This window comes from Saccoglossus kowalevskii, chromosome 16 (assembly GCF_978046115.1).
Source record: "Saccoglossus kowalevskii chromosome 16, keSacKowa6.1, whole genome shotgun sequence".
NCBI lineage: Eukaryota > Metazoa > Hemichordata > Enteropneusta > Harrimaniidae > Saccoglossus > Saccoglossus kowalevskii.
This window is the reverse complement of record NC_140656.1, coordinates 10,236,945-10,253,105: the sequence shown is the minus strand read 5'-3', so window position 1 is coordinate 10,253,105 and position 16,161 is coordinate 10,236,945. Positions and strand designations below refer to the sequence as shown.

Below are 16,161 nucleotides of genomic sequence, written 5' to 3'. Positions count from 1 at the left end.
ATTTAAAGTATAATATTTGGTAATTATCCTAAGTAACTTTTCAACTTTTTTCGATTTTAATGGTTCTTTATCGGTAACAATACAGTACAGTACACAGAAAAGAAAACGTATTGCATGCATAGTGTCTTGTGTCACTCGGAGCTCTTGTTCGCTGTTCTGTTCATTTATAGAATTTGTACTTGTACAGTGATTTATAAATTTACCTTAATGCAGTCTACCGAAAGTAACCACACACACACATTTAATATCAAGGAGGTTCCAAGAACTAGTTGACAATAGAATTCTTTATCCCAAATCGTAAAAAAAAAAACACAAATATATTATCGCGCAAAAAATAAATATAAGAGAGGAAATCTCAGGGAACATACACACCTCATATCAAAGCAATTTGAGCAGTAGTTTTCAAAGTTTTGACGCAAACTCAAAATATTCGTCAAAAATGTTAAAGTAAAGATATTAACACAGAATCAATGTGGTAATTAGTATCAACATTGTATAGTTATAAGGCTACTTATGGATTTCTAGTTTTGATTCAAGATATTTAAGGATATCAATACAATTTAGCTGACTGACGGTCATTTTCTTCAAAACAAATGGAATTTGAGCAACTGTTTCTCAGGCAAGCCCGGCCTGTGTCAATTTAATTCAAACGTGGCATGGTGCCATCGCATATTATGGGCTAGTGATGCGTGTCATTTTATTTTTGTGATTTGATTCACAATTGCCGACTGGCGGCCATGTTGGTGTCATTTGTATGTATCCTTGATCATTTCTCTGACATGCCGTGATCAGTTTTGTAGACGAAAGATACAAAGACAACACATAATGCTATACAGAGGCGTGTTAATTTGTTTTGTGTTTTGACGACTTATGGCCGACTTGTGGCCATGTTTGTCCATCAAAGCACACACAAACGAGTTATTGTCAATAACGTAGTTCCCGTTCAGTTGATAGTGACTGTGTCAATTATAAAGAATGAAAGATATGGACAGTGTTGCATGTGGTGTTTAGTCAATCTGATAAAACATAATATGTGCTAGTTTAAGCAAAAATGATTGAAAACACCTGAAAATAAAAATCATTATGGCCGTCAGTCGACCTGTTTGAATCAAGTCACAGAACAAACTCATGTGCATCAGTAACCCATCATGCCCCAGAAATTCAGAATTGACCAAGGCATAACTTGGAAATTGTTTATGACATTTTTTGGGGTGTGCGGGGACAAAAATAGCCACAAAACTCATATATCGAGAAAAAAAAATAAACGTGCCAATATGTTCTATATATTGTGTTTGTATCAATTTTCAAAAAAATCAGTAAAATCATGTAAAAGAAATGGTCAACAAAGGAAAATAACACCAACAAGGCCACCGTAGACCATTTTGAATCAAATTACAAACGAACTAACGTGCATCAGTCACCCCCCCGTGAGTGATTTTCATGCCAAGTCTGAAAGAAATCGGCAAAGGCATGCCCGAGAAACAGTTCGTGACATGTTCAAAGTTTGTGATTTTAAATTCAAACCACTAAAATTAGTGACCGCCATTCAAAAATAACTGAGACATACCTAAACAGACAGAACACAAAATGACCTTCGGTCGGCCACTTTCAATCAAATCACGAAAAGTGTGCCGGGAGAACGCGTAAAATGTATATTTCGGAAAAGAACTGAATGAATGAGTTTTCCCGCTACAAATATCGATTTTGTTTTTTAGTTGAAGAAGGTGTTCTGCCGATTTCAATACTTATTCTCAGATGCTGAAGATAGACATTGTTCAATAATGAGGCAACGGTAATAGAAACAGGTACGAATTACATGGAACTGTGTAGATGTATTTATGCATATATTCGTTCTCTATATGGACTGTGATTCATATACCGGTAAGTCAACACGGTTTGAACACGTAATTCTTGCTGTAAAATAAATAGAAGATAGGTTTTTACCATACTTACACGAACTCTTTTAAGAAAAAAACATAAGTTTTTGTGTGTTTCAAAATGACCTTGAATAAATCCCCCCCCCCATCACGGTCGTATATTTTACCATGGGCGTACTAACACGGGTACGTCCATACCGTCCTTGTCCCGAGTTCGACGTATCGCATGGCATTGTGGGTAAATATATCCGCCTCTAGGTAACTGCGCATGATCCGTTGGAGATCGATCTGTAGTCGGCCATATTTTCATTTTTCTTTGTCGTAGTACTTGTTTTGCTGCTGTTTTACTTTGGATTTGGTGCCAACATACCGTCCATGTCAGAACAACAAGCAGCCCTTCTTCTCAGGAAGCAACTCAACGGTATGCTTTGGTAAAATCCGCTGTTCGGTTCTGGGCAGCCTAGACCAAGTTTGTGGCACGCAGTTTACCGAAACTCAAAACTGAACGACACCGTCACCGGAGTGCGAGCTTCCCGAATGTTTCCTAAAATTCATTCCCGGGACACGCAATTTGTGTATGTTTCGTGATTCTACCGTGCTCAATCTTTTATGATTTTAATTTGAATCAAAGTCTCAAAGTGGAGAACATATTTTTTTTTGTAATATTTGTTGCACTCGTTTTGTCATTCGCCGGATTTCAATGTTGTGATAGGGCTGATCAACGTGATCAGCTGTGCGTGCGCGATCGTCAAAGAAATTATCCTTATCATGTATTTTTCGCTCCAACAGATCTAAATAAGAACCCAGTGCAAGGCTTTTCAGCTGGGCTCATAGATGATGACGATATTTTTAAATGGGAAGTCCTAATAATTGGAACACAAGACACCCTCTAGTGAGTACTACGTATATTTTCAGTGACAAAATGCAGCCAAGGTTGGCCTTTGTTTATGCTGGTCTTCGAGCGGAAGTCAATATTACGACACTTCCTGGACCTTCGTATTATAGTGTAGGTGCGTCGGCATGGTAATAAACATCCTTTCTTTACAACGAACTAGTATTGACGACAATACAACATACTTCGAAATTCGTTTATAGCAAGTTTCTATATTTCAATCAGCAATTAATTAATCACCGAGTGTAGTTAACCAGGGTGTCTCTGGATGTACACAAGTTGAGGAGTTGTATAACTATAACTGGCTTTTTTCCATCCCACTTTTTTCGAAATTCTGAAGTGATAACTTTAGAATGGGTATGGGTCCTCTGTCAAAAAAATCAAAAAGTCACCACATTCTGACTTTTAAAGACAGGTCACCAGTGTGACTGTGTGTGTAGTTGGATTAGTACCTGCTTCAGAGTCAAATTTATCTTTGTTCAAAATACTAAACACGTGCATCCAAGGTTTTTAAACCCCCTTCTGACTATATAATGGGCCTAGAACATGGGCAATTATGATGTCTCTAATCAGCTTACAGGAGGAGGTGATACAGAAAACCATGTGTCAAAAATAAATTGTTGATCACTGTATGTAAAAGTTATAGTAAACAAACTACTCTTTGTTATCTGTTTACAAGCAAGCTTTCTGTTTATACACAGTCTTGGCACTTCAGCAGGCAGTCAGTTAAATCACGTTTTTTTTTATAGTAACCTCAGTAATTCTGCTCCTGGTTTCTTTGTGAAGGCAAAATTTCACTATTCACAGATAGTGTGAAATTTTGTGAATGAAGTGAAGTGTTTTCTCCTGCTCCAAATAATGATACCTTCGAGTTTATAAGTATTCTCAAAGACGGAGCTATGTCACCCCCCCTCCAAACGTTGCCATGACTAATCACAAACAAGAATAGACAATGACCTTTTGGATTGATGCTAACGAAAATTCTTTTGTCTTCTACTGACTTCCTGTTTCAGTCCACCTTCGAGAATGTTTTTCACCACTAGAATGATCACTCATGAATATCAATGAAATTGTAGGGCTTGAACTTCACAAATCACATCAAAGGCAATTGCCTTGATATCCTACAATATTCCCAGCATTATTTCTGTATGCCAATGTTTTTTTATAATTTTTGCTTTGACAAATTTGTGCCTTGGTATATTCTGAATATATAATTAATTTTTGGATCAAAATCATGCACAATCATCTTGATGAAAGTCGTTACACAGGTTCTATCAGTATCACACAGTACATGATTTATTGATTAGCTCTAAGACTTTAGGAGGAAATTTATAAAAACTGTTCAATCACACAACATACCATATTCCACTCTATTATAAAAGGCATTTTTGTTGTAAAATACAAATTCGAACAGGCTGAACACCATCTTCGAAGAAGTGGATTCATTTTTGCCTTTACTGGGCATGATGATTAATAATAACTGTTACATATTAACGTTTTTTTTAGTTTCGTTTTGGTTTTTGTGAAGACGAATGATTCTCGCTTTGGGTGCGAGAGGTCAATTCCTTTTTCAGTAAATTCAGTAAATAGTATCTGTCTGACACAGGTGCAGAACTTGCTGTCCATATATCATGTTTACATAATATAGGTCAGGTAATAAATCAATAAATGAGGGCCTGCTTTAAACATTAGCCATGTCAGTCTCAAGTTTGTCTCTATTAATGTTAACACAACTGCGGTAATATCTCTGCAAACATTAAGTATTAAGAGTATTTGGCACATGACACATGTCGACAATATTTCCCATTGAAATGTGACATGCACAATTTCATGTATTTTTCTATAATTTCTTTAACTTTTGATGAAGTGACATAATTTCTCATTGGTAATACAACAGGTCTTGATAAAAAAATTGACCCTCAATTGTTATACAACTTTTAAGACAGTTTATATAGTATACATAATTACAACTGAAAAAAATGTTATTGTATGGTATAACCAAGGAACTCAAGTGTATGTGGTAATTGTACTGAGAAATCAAAGGTAAAAAAAAAGAGTTGTAGTGGGTTCATGTTCTTAGTAAGTTATTGGAGGTCTGTGGTTTGTACTAAAATAAGGTCCCTCCTGTGTGTGGCTGCAACTGGGTCGAGTTGATAGGCAAACATTAGCTGTTAGCCCAACACATTGCTTTTTTCCCCTATTCATTTTTGCTATACATGGAGCCTCCAGCAGGTTATGTTGAATAACATGTTGTACCTGTTTAAAATGATAGGCGGCTAGCTAAAATCCTGGTCTGTACTAATGTGTAACCTGAATGCAACTAGTGACTATAATTACTTTGATTTATGGTCAATATGTGATTTGCTTTATTTTCACTCGTGTTCACATATCTAGGAATAATAACGGCTTTAATTTCTGTTCTTGAGGGCACCCAATTTCAAGTCCAAAATTCGTAAAAATACAGACTTTGAATTTGTGAAGTAAATATTTGAGTATTTTGAAGGTCATCAACGCATTCATCTGGAACATCTAGGCATCGCCTTTATGGCCCCTGCGATTTTTGAGCCCTGTAATAATAGCAAAAATAAATTCTGATTGAGAACCGTATTCAATTGTTACTTTGTTTGCTGTAGATTGTGGCTGTCAGAAATATTGATTTGACTAGATAAATATCATGACCATCAGTGACTTCTGTGCCTAAAGGCACACTAGTGACAGTTTTCACTAAACATTGTGCATTTCACCCTTTTTTCCCCCTTAAGTCATAAAATTCATACATTTTCTTAGTTTGACGTCAATAACCCTGAGTGATTACTGCTATCTGAGTCATTTTATCCTTAGCAAGCAATAGTATAATTGAAACTCGATCATTTTTTTGATATTGGAGCTTGTGAACCATATACTGTTTCATTTTTCTTATATGAGTGATTGTCCGTCGTTGTCTGTCGTCCGTGTCAATGTTTTACTTGTTCGACTTCTTCTTGAAAACTATAAGCCTGAATGCTTTGATACTTGGTGTATATGTACCTTGGGTAGACCTCTCTTAGATTTGTTTATTTCATGATGATATCTTCAATTCTCTAATTTTGATGAATATTTTTGACATTTTTGGTAAAAAGTGATATTTTCGACTTCTTGTTAAAAACCGCAAGTCCAATTGCTTTGATATCACATATATAGGTACTACATGTGGACCTCTCTCAGGTTTGTTCATTTGATGATGATATCTTCAATTCTCTAATTTTGATGAATATTTTTGTCATTTTTGGTAAAAAGTGATATTTTCGACTTCTTGTTAAAAACCGCAATTTCAATTGCTTTGATACTACATATATAGGTACTACATGTGGACCTCTCTCAGGTTTGTTCATTTGATGATGATATCTTCAATTCTCTAATTTTGGTGAATATTTTTGTCATTTTTGGTAAAAAGTGATATTTTCGACTTCTTGTTAAAAACCTCAAGTCCAATTGCTTTGATATTACATATATAGGTACTACATGTGGTCCTCTTTCAGATTGTTAATTTCGTGGTGATATCTTCAATTATCTAATTTTGATGATTATTTTTGTCATTTTTGGTGAAAAGTGATATTTTTGAATTCTTGTTAAAAACAGCAAGTCTACATATTGTTCATTTTCTAATGATAACAGCGGAGCTATCTCAGCTGAGAGGCAGCTTGTTTCTTTCTTTCTGGTTTTGTTCTATTAGTTAATGTTATAATTCCCCCTATGACTGGTTTTCTACTAATGTTCATGCATTTTGTTTTATTTCAGTGAGGGTGGATTTTTCAAAGCACATTTAATATTCCCAAAGGAATATCCACATAGGCCACCAAAAATGAAGTTTATCACAGATATCTGGCACCCAAATGGTGAGTGAATACTATGTTATCATGCATGATGTGCTGATGAATAAATCATTGCAACACGTCTATTAACAGTATTTTATTACCCGTGATTAAAACATCCAATATTTAGCCATATAATATAACATTGTCTAGTAACAAAACAGATTTAGGTTATATAGCCAGTCTTAAAAAAAATTTAAAGTATGATGAAAATGTAGCAATTTTGTTTTTCGTATTGGTTTGGCACTCTAAAGGTTAACAAAGACTATTCTTAGATGATAATACAATTAATTAAAGACAAGATATTTTTATATCTGATAAATTATATTTTTTTTTAACTGCATTGTATTTTATGTGTGTGTCAAGTCAATTAAAGTTTGTAATAGAACAGCTTAAAAAAGAAGAAAAAAATGGAAAGACTTGTATTATAGCCAGTCAGTAAATACAGTGGCCCCTCGCTAAGTCGCGCCTCGGTAAGTCGCGATTCGGCTAAGTCGCGGGTACTTGGATGGCTCCCAAAATTTCTATTGTGTTTTGATAGCAGTTTTGAAGTACAAAGACTAATGTTTCGTGGCATAGTATTTTTAACTAACCGTTAAAGAGACAACTTAACACCCACTGTCCGTCAATTGCTGAGACGCAATGGGTGACGGCGGCCTTACTCAAGGTGTCAACAGGGGTGTCGAGTAGTGACCGTACGTACTTCTTGGCCGGTCCCATTTTGGTATACCTCTACAAAAACTCGCTACAATGAGTTGAATTCATAGAATTCTGATCTCTATTTCTCAATTGAGCAACATGTCAAAGCGAAAGCTATACAGCCTGTTCGTACGCCATAAACTCACGGCAATCGACCGTGTCAAACCAAGTTAAGGGGTGCACGTGGTTGAGCCCACTATTCGTGGGTGGGTAAAAAATGAAAAGTAAATTTGTTTTCAAAGTTGACCAAGAGGCGGGACTGAACAGAAAAACAAGCGAAAGTGTCCGACAATGATGACACCGATAAAGCTGTTTACATTTCTTTAAGAACGGTCTCCCGGAACTCCACTATCTGGTCCCATCACCCAATGCAAAGCATACAACTCAGATATGACGACTTTGAATTTAAGGCCAGTTCAGGGTGGTTCTTGCGATGGCAAAGAAGACACGCTATCGACACACGCAGTCTCAATCCAAGACGAAGCTCGATCTGGGAACATTGACGCTGTCGGAACTTTTCCCGAAAAACTGAGAGAAATTATCTATGAAGGTGGTTATTTTGACGAACATGTTTATAATTGCGATGAAACTGGTTTATTTTGGAAGCTGTTACCGTCGAAGTCGCAAGCAACAGCAAGCGGCCCACATAATATCAGACCCAAACAAAATAATCAACGCAATGTTTACAGCAAACATAATCATGATTTTATTCGAATACTGCCTGACACATGTGATGATACATCAATTAACTAAACCGAGGGTTTATATGTGCTTTTTATATGTTTTTCAATGCACGACCTCCCTCTTTCATGACGTCCCTCGGTAAGTCGCGGTCCTCGATAAGTCGCGGTTTTTGCTTGGATCCCAACACCCGCGACTTAGCGAGGGGCCACTGTATAATGTTATCCATGGATGTGACTGGTTCATCATTATTTTTTGTACAAATAGTCAGTTTTAGTGCCCATGTCACTGTCAGTTCATATGACGTTATCAAGATATGTTGAAATTAATAAATCAATAATGAGAACATTTTGTTTCTACAGTTGCATTTTGGCATTATTGATCTGTACCTTGTGGGTAAGGCTATGATCACCTTAACATTGTCAGCTTGATGGCATTGACGGGTATTCACCGCTGCTATTGTGATCATCGGTGTCTGACTTTTTGGTGTAAAATACACAAATTTCCAGAGGTCAGGGCTTGCTATTTCATCGCTGTCTCGTCTGCATTTGAATCATTTTTGCTTCAACACTTTTCTTTCCAATGCGACTTAATTTCACTTGATTTTTGGGTAATTAGTGTCACCTACGTTTTTGTGGTAAAAACGTAAATAACCACAGTGCAGCAAATCGAGATAGATATTCCCGATGTATGCTACGTTTGTTATTTGTGAGACTTGTTTTGTCACATTGTTGCCTTTGTTTTTGGAGTTAGAGGCTCTTCACCCTTGAAAGACTTGGTAACTTCTTGCAGGCTTACGTTTTTATCACTGTCTTTGTATGGCTAACAAAAGCGGGATTACCTTTCGTTCAATACATGTTATTGTTTTAAATTTGTGCAAGACGAGACTGATGAGACTTTGTTTAAAACAAAGCAATAAGCATCACATGCGAGTGACCAAGTATCGCGTACAAAGGGCAAGCATCACTGTAGAGTCTCCAAGCGTCACGGTACCGTGGCACATTCTCATAATAACCATGTATTTCTCCTTGCTTATTAAATCTGTGTTGTTCTTTCAACAGTTGACAAAAATGGTGATGTGTGTATTTCCATCCTGCATGAACCAGGAGAAGATAAATATGGCTATGAGAGAGCTTCAGAACGATGGGTACCAGTACACACAGTAGAAACAATTTTACTTAGTGTTATATCAATGTTAGCTGATCCTAATGATGAATCACCTGCCAATGTTGATGCTGCTGTAAGTACATCATATTTCAAGCATTGGCTGTCTCCTTGAATAGCCTTACCTGACTGCCTCTAATCAGACTCTCTGATTTATGTCTCTTCACACTGATTTATCCTTCTTCACTCTGATTTGTTCCTCTCCATTCTTGTTTATCCTATTTCCAGTGTTCTCCCAAGGAATTTAAACCACTGTGGCGGACTAACTTGCATATAATTTGCATATCATTTACATAATGATAGAGATTGACCAAAGCACATTTACACCCACACAACAAACAAAAATACTTTCAAAAACTTCATAGTGTTATAAACACTGTTCTTTTGGCACTTTTATAATGTTAATGAGCTCAGTCACAGAGTCAAAATATTACGTTTCACAATTTAAATTGTACAAATAAATCGTAAAGGTTAAACGAAATGCATTTGAAATGTTTCAGCCAGGAATATTTTCTCGACTTCCATGATCTTATTTACTACAAAAACATTCTCCTTCAAAAAATTGCTGTTCATTATTCGTACCATCAGCTTCCACAATGTTTACCGGTACATTTACAGTAATGAACGAAAAAATAAAACTTTCAAACAGTCATCAAAGTCACGACGTGACATAACTCACTTCGCGATGTTATACACCGGTTATACCAATAATTCCTCTTACTCAGACATGCCATGCAAAAAATTTTACTTGTTTTTTCATATGAAATTAACGTAAAATTTGACTTAGTTTTATCGGGAGTAACAGTTCACAGGATGAACAATGAAAAAAGCACTGTGACAGTCTTACTAATCACAGTGGTGGCTCAAGATCACGGTGGCGGGCAAAGAAAGCTGCGTGGTGGCCCGCACGCAAATTGAATGCTGGGGAGAACACTGCTATTTCATATACAAAGCATCAATCTTGATCCAGTCTCAGACTTTTATTAGTCTGTGTTCGAACAAAGTTCAAAAATGGGGCCTTTGTGCATCGAAAGTCATATTTCAGATCCCTCTGTGTCGAATCCATTCATTATTTGTATGCGTCTAGTATTTTATGTGGGACATATGCACATGCAATAGTTTTGCTACATACATTATACATATGAGAATACATACATGTGCAAGACAATTTGTTTTACAATTTAATCAAAGGTGGCTAACTGATGGCCATCTTACTTTTTGGCCATATTTCTATATTTTATATATACAAGACTTCATTAATATTTTTTAACATTTAGTACATACATTACAAGATAGGATAAAAAATTGCCGACTGGCAGCCATATTGTTATAGAAAAAGCATCGTTGACATGGTTTTTTGTTTTTCTCCATACATGTCCATGACCGTTTCACAGTCGGATCAAAGATGGTTGACTGGCAGCCTTTTTTTTTTTTGCCATAATACTGGTATATCTTTCACCTATGTATCATTTTCATTGATATTTAGCACATATGTCATAAATGAATAAATGACTCTTCATTTTGTGATTTGATTAAAGATGGCCGTCTGGCTTGTTGGGATACATGTGCATGATTTTATGATCGGATCTGGTAATTTTCTTTTTTGGCCATTCTATATCTATGATACCCATGTACAGTCTCATATTTTTGTCTCATTCAACATAATATTTTCCAAAGGTTGTATTAAATGTTGTCAGTTAAAAAATCTAAATTATTAATAAAAATAAAAATGTTTGTAGATAACTAGTCTGGTTGCAAATAAATTCCTGAATGATGAGATTTCCCCCATGAGATGCGTGACAGCTTGTACAACAGATTATGTCTGTGTGTAAGTAAATTGAACTCTTGCTACAAGTTGTATATTCTCTATTGATACTGGAGACATGCACTTTACTTAAATTTGGATACAAAAACTGCATAAACATGAGAAATATGAAGTTTGTGACTATATATTAAATTGAAAATTTAGTAGGTTAGTCTATTATTCACTCTCAAGTACTGACGATACACTACAAATTCAGAGTCATTTACCTGGTCACATGACCAGTGATTTTCATATCCAATTTGATTGCATATATTCTGCCTGCAGCAATACATGTCCATAACAATTCAATTTGTGACTAGATAAAAGACGAATTGCAGCCACCTTGCTTTTTTGCCATATTACCTTCTTCGACATGGAATAACATTTCCCCTAATTGCAACTGGGACTACGTCATTAACAATGACTTGTTTCTGTTTTACAGAAAGATTGGAGGGAAGACTACCACGGGGAATTTAAAAGGAAAGTACAGAGATGTGTGCGAAAAAGCCAAGAAACGGCATTTGATTAGTGCTGGTGAGTATTTATGTTCTAGGTAAATCATCACCAGCGTGAAATACAATTGATTGGAATTTAAAATGGCTGACTGACTTTTAAGTGAACCCATGCTTTGAGTTATGTAAATTTGGTATGCAAATTGTTTTTTAACAACTGTTGCCAATACAAACTGAACTATTTCATTGACAATCACTTGTTAAACCTTGGTTTTAATGTGACAGTTTTTTTAGCTCCGCTGTCGACTTTGTCGAGCGGAGCTTATCATATGAGTGATTGTCCGTCTCCGTCGTCCGTGTCAATGTTTTACTTTTTCGACTTCTTCTTGAAAACTACAAGCCTGAATGCTTTGATACTTGGTGTATATGTACCTTGGGTAGACCTCTCTTAGGTTTGTTCATTTCATGTTGATATCTTCAATTCTCTAATTTTGGTGAATATTTTTGTCATTTGTGGTAAAAAGTGATATTTTCGACTTCTTGTTAAAAACCGCAAGTCTGATTGCTTTGATATTACATATACAGGTACTACATGTGGACCTCTCTCAGATTTGTTCATTTTGTGATGATATTTTCAATTCTCTAATTTTGGTAAATATTTTTGTAATTTTTGGTAAAAAGTGATATTTTCGACTTCTTGTTAAAAACCAATAGTTCAATTGCTTTGATATTACATATATAGATACTACATGTAGACCTTTCTCAGATTTGTTCATTTTGTGATGATATCTTCAGTTCTCTAATTTTGGTGAATATTTTTGTCATTTTTGGTAAAAAGTGATATTTTCGACTTCTTGTTGAAATCTGTAAGTCCGATTGCTTTGATATTACATATATAGGTACTACATGTGGACCTCTCTCAGATTTGTTCATTTTGTGATGGTATCTTCAATTCTCTAATTTTGGTGAATATTTTTGTCATTTTTGGTAAAAAGTGATATTTTCGACTTCTTGTTAAAAACTGTAAGTCCGATTGCTTTGATACTATTCATATTGTTCATTTTCTAATGATGTCTTCAGTTCTTTAATTGAAATGTGCATTGCTAACAGCGGAGCTATCTCAGCCGATAGGCTGCTTGTTTTTCAATATATTAATCTTTTTAAATATACTTTGTTTTATCATTAGGGGCAACTGTGTCATGTTGATTTGTAACCTGATGTGGTGATCTGATTTTAAGATGCATGCCCTCTCCATACCTGCAGTGCTATGTTAAGTTGCTGCTCACAAAATCATACATAAATCTTTTCACTTTACACTGCAGGTCTGGGTAGTGGTTTAATATATCTATTTTTATTAGACTTTCCTATCCTCTGTTTTTTTTTGTTTTTTTTTGTTTTATTTGATTCATTGTAATTAGCATAGCATGAAATCTTTGTAAGTTCGAAATAAAAGATTCAGAAAATTTCAACAAAAAAAACATATAAAACATATTTATGAAGAAAAAAAAAACCTTCCTTTGTACTCCCAGGGTGCATTGCAATGCAGTCCAGTCACTTCCTCTATGCAAAGTAGCAATACTTATTACCTGATTAATAACAGCAGGAATGATTCCATAATATCCTTATTTGAGACAACAGCTCATCAACCCCAGTGTTCATTCATTGTAAATACCATTTTGTTTTTATCTGTTGACGACTTTGAATTAATAATTTTGTTTTGAGTATCTCTAATATCTTCGTTTTACATTTCTGAAAGTTTAATAAATTTGCAATTGAATAACTCGAAATAGATTGGAAGTTAGAATAATTTCTCCCATATAGTTTACTCTGCCTGAGTATAGAATCCAATGTTTCATTATATTTTAAGGGGAATTTTTATGTAATGATAGAATCAACAAATCATGTGGTTGCTTTCTCATCCTGAAGACTGGGGCTATAACTAAAGAAACCAATGCCAGTTTATTTTGTGTGTGTTTATTTTGTTTTCAAGTTTTATGTAGCTACGATATAGGTTGTGTACATTGCTAAGTCTATTATTATTCTAGTGTAATATTCTATGAAGAAAATAAAGATACAATAATAATATAACTTAAATATGATTGTATTGCATTTGTCCATTTTGAATCCTGTTTGGCTTCTGCATCTCCACGCAAATGTGCAGTGAGATGGTGGGTCTCCCTAGTGTGATTTCTTGTGTTATTAGTTTATACTTTGCCCATATCAACAAAGATGAATGGGAAATGTCTGTCGTAGTTGTACAGTAGTTGTAGTTGTGAATGTGTGTACAATAACTTTACTAATTCTATTCCAAACTGTATAAAATCTTCCCTTAGTTCAAACGTCAGATGTCCTGTGTGAAAATATCATGTAAAAATTGAGAAAGTAGTAGTCAAATTTGGACTTTCTATTTGAATGATTACTGGTGGTACACATTCAGAGGTCACAGATTCTAGAGGGAATATGCATTACTGTGTTTAATTAACCAAATCATTTATCTTGTAATCAATATCATTGGTAATGCAAATCCCATGGGAATACCAGTCTGGGTTTTCAATATCAACTCATCATAGAGAATTGTTGCACAGTCTAATTTGTGAACATGCCAATAAAATGCATAAACTATCTTAACAGAAAACAAGATGTCAGATGATCGATACAAGTACTCCTATGAATAACCTTTTGGATGCCAAACTTTGATCAAGATCTGAAGCCAATAGAGCATTGTCTGCTCAGTCCAAAGTTATCAAAACAATAATGCAAAAATACCTACCGGTAACAGGCAAGAAATTAAATCCACATTTTGAAAAGAAAATTGTACACATTTTATTTTTTCTTGAAAACACTTTGAATTCGTGTTTATTAAACTGATCACAATCAATTTGTTTGATAGTTTTATGTGAATTTTAAAAGGCTACAGTTATGACGAACAATGCACAAGTTATTTCGTTGTTGAAAAACAACAGTTTTACCCATAAATTAAATCCAATATAACTGAATTATGGGTAAAACTATTGTTTTGTCTTTTAAATTTATTGACTCCCGTGTGCGAAGCACAAAAGGGAGTGTTTGCAGTTACCTTGTCTGTATGTCTGTCTGTATGTATGTATGTCACTTTTTTTTGTTCCACCGTTATCTCAAGAACCACTAATCAAATTTTGGTGAAACTTGATACATAGATGCTCTGGGATAATGCGCAGAGTTAATTAGGTTTGGGTAAATATCTATGAATATTAATTACCTAATTTGCATGATAATTAGCTGATTTTTAGCTGTTCCACTAATATCTGAAGAACCACTCATTGGATTTTGATGAAACATGGCACATGGATGCTCTGAACTAGTGCGCAGATTTGATTAGTTTTGGGTAAAAATCTATGAATATTAATTACTTAATTTGAATGATAATTAACTGATTTAAAGCTGTTCCATGACTGTTCCACTGATATTTGAAGAATCACTCATTGGATTTTGATGAAACTTGACACATGGATGCTCTGAACCAATACGCAGATTTGATTAGATTTGGGTAAAAATCTATGAATATTAATTACCTAATTTGCATGACTGTTCCACTGAGAAGAACCACTCATTGGATTTCAATGAAACTTGGCACATGGATGCTCTGAACTAATGCGCAGATTTGATTAGTTTGGGTAAAAATCTGTTAATATTATTAATTACCTAATTTACATAATGATTAATCAATTTTCGGCTTTTCCACTGATATCTCAAGTACTAATCATAACATTTCAATAAAACTTGGTACATAGATGTCATATGACACTGCACAGACCTGATAGTTTTTAGGGTAATATCAGTACATATTAATTACCTAATTTGCATAATTAATTAATTTTCAGCTTTTGATATTTCGAGTACCGGTAGTAATGATCACGTTTCAATGAAATTTGGTACATAGTTACTTGAGGACTGTGCAGAGATCTAATTAGTTTTGGGGTAAATATTTGTGTATATTAATCACCTAATTCGCATTATTAATTAATTTTTTGCTGTTCTATGGCTGTTGCACTGATGTCTAAAAACCACTCATTGGATTTCAATGAAACTTTTAAAGAGTACCCATCACATTGCAATGAACCTAGGACTGTACACCATATTAGTTTTTGGGAAATATTTATGCTTATTAATCACTTAATTAACATAATTAATTAATACTATATCTCAAGTATTGATCATCACATTTGAATAAAACTTGGTACATAAATGCTCTAGGACAATAGACAGCCTGATTAATTTTGGGTTAAAATCTGTTCATATTAATTCTCTAATTAGCATAATAATTAATATTTTTTTGGTTCTAATCACATTTCAATGAAACTTGGTACATTGTGCGGACCTTATTAGTTTTACACTTAAATCTGTTCATATTAGTTACCTTATTTGCATAATTAGTTTTCTGCGTTTTCATTTTGAATTAATTTTTAATGTGTCTCCAATACTCTCAGCACACGGGAGTTCTTTCTAAGCTTTCTTTGATTCAGGTTGAATTTAAATCAGTAATAATTGAACATCAATTGTACTTCTGTATTAATATTATTCAAAGTAGTTCATAATTTAGTATAAAAATAAATGCCTCATCTCAGAAAAAAAGTGCTGCATTTAGACGTGAATAGAATAGGGCAAGGTCACCAGAGTTTAACTATGTTTCTGTATACTAGGGAGTATCACCTGCACATGTACTGCTATGTTTGCCTCAGACACGCACAAATGCTTTATTTTA

The 16,161-nt window shown here is 34.6% G+C and overlaps 1 protein-coding gene across 1 annotated transcript; it reads left to right on the top strand.

Annotated features, from left to right (window-relative positions):
- The first annotated feature begins 2,154 nt into the window (after window positions 1–2,154).
- LOC100376666 (ubiquitin-conjugating enzyme E2 G1-like) lies at window positions 2,155–13,200 on the top strand. Its single transcript, XM_002734073.4, has 6 exons — window positions 2,155–2,298; window positions 2,667–2,769; window positions 6,547–6,644; window positions 9,062–9,240; window positions 11,411–11,502; window positions 12,607–13,200. Exons 1-5 carry the CDS (start codon window positions 2,253–2,255, stop codon window positions 11,495–11,497), a joined length of 513 nt encoding a protein of 170 aa, XP_002734119.1. The 5' UTR covers window positions 2,155–2,252; the 3' UTR covers window positions 11,498–11,502; window positions 12,607–13,200.
- The last annotated feature ends 2,961 nt before the right edge of the window (window positions 13,201–16,161 follow it).

Excerpts from the sequence above, each read along its gene's own strand:
- LOC100376666 (XM_002734073.4), top strand. The coding sequence starts at position 2,253 with ATGTCAGAACAACAAGCAGCCCTTCTTCTCAGGAAGCAACTCAACG. Across the intron at positions 6,645-9,061 it reads AGATATCTGGCACCCAAATG|TTGACAAAAATGGTGATGTG; the intron begins GTGAGTGAATAC and ends TTCTTTCAACAG. Across the intron at positions 9,241-11,410 it reads CTGCCAATGTTGATGCTGCT|AAAGATTGGAGGGAAGACTA; the intron begins GTAAGTACATCA and ends TCTGTTTTACAG.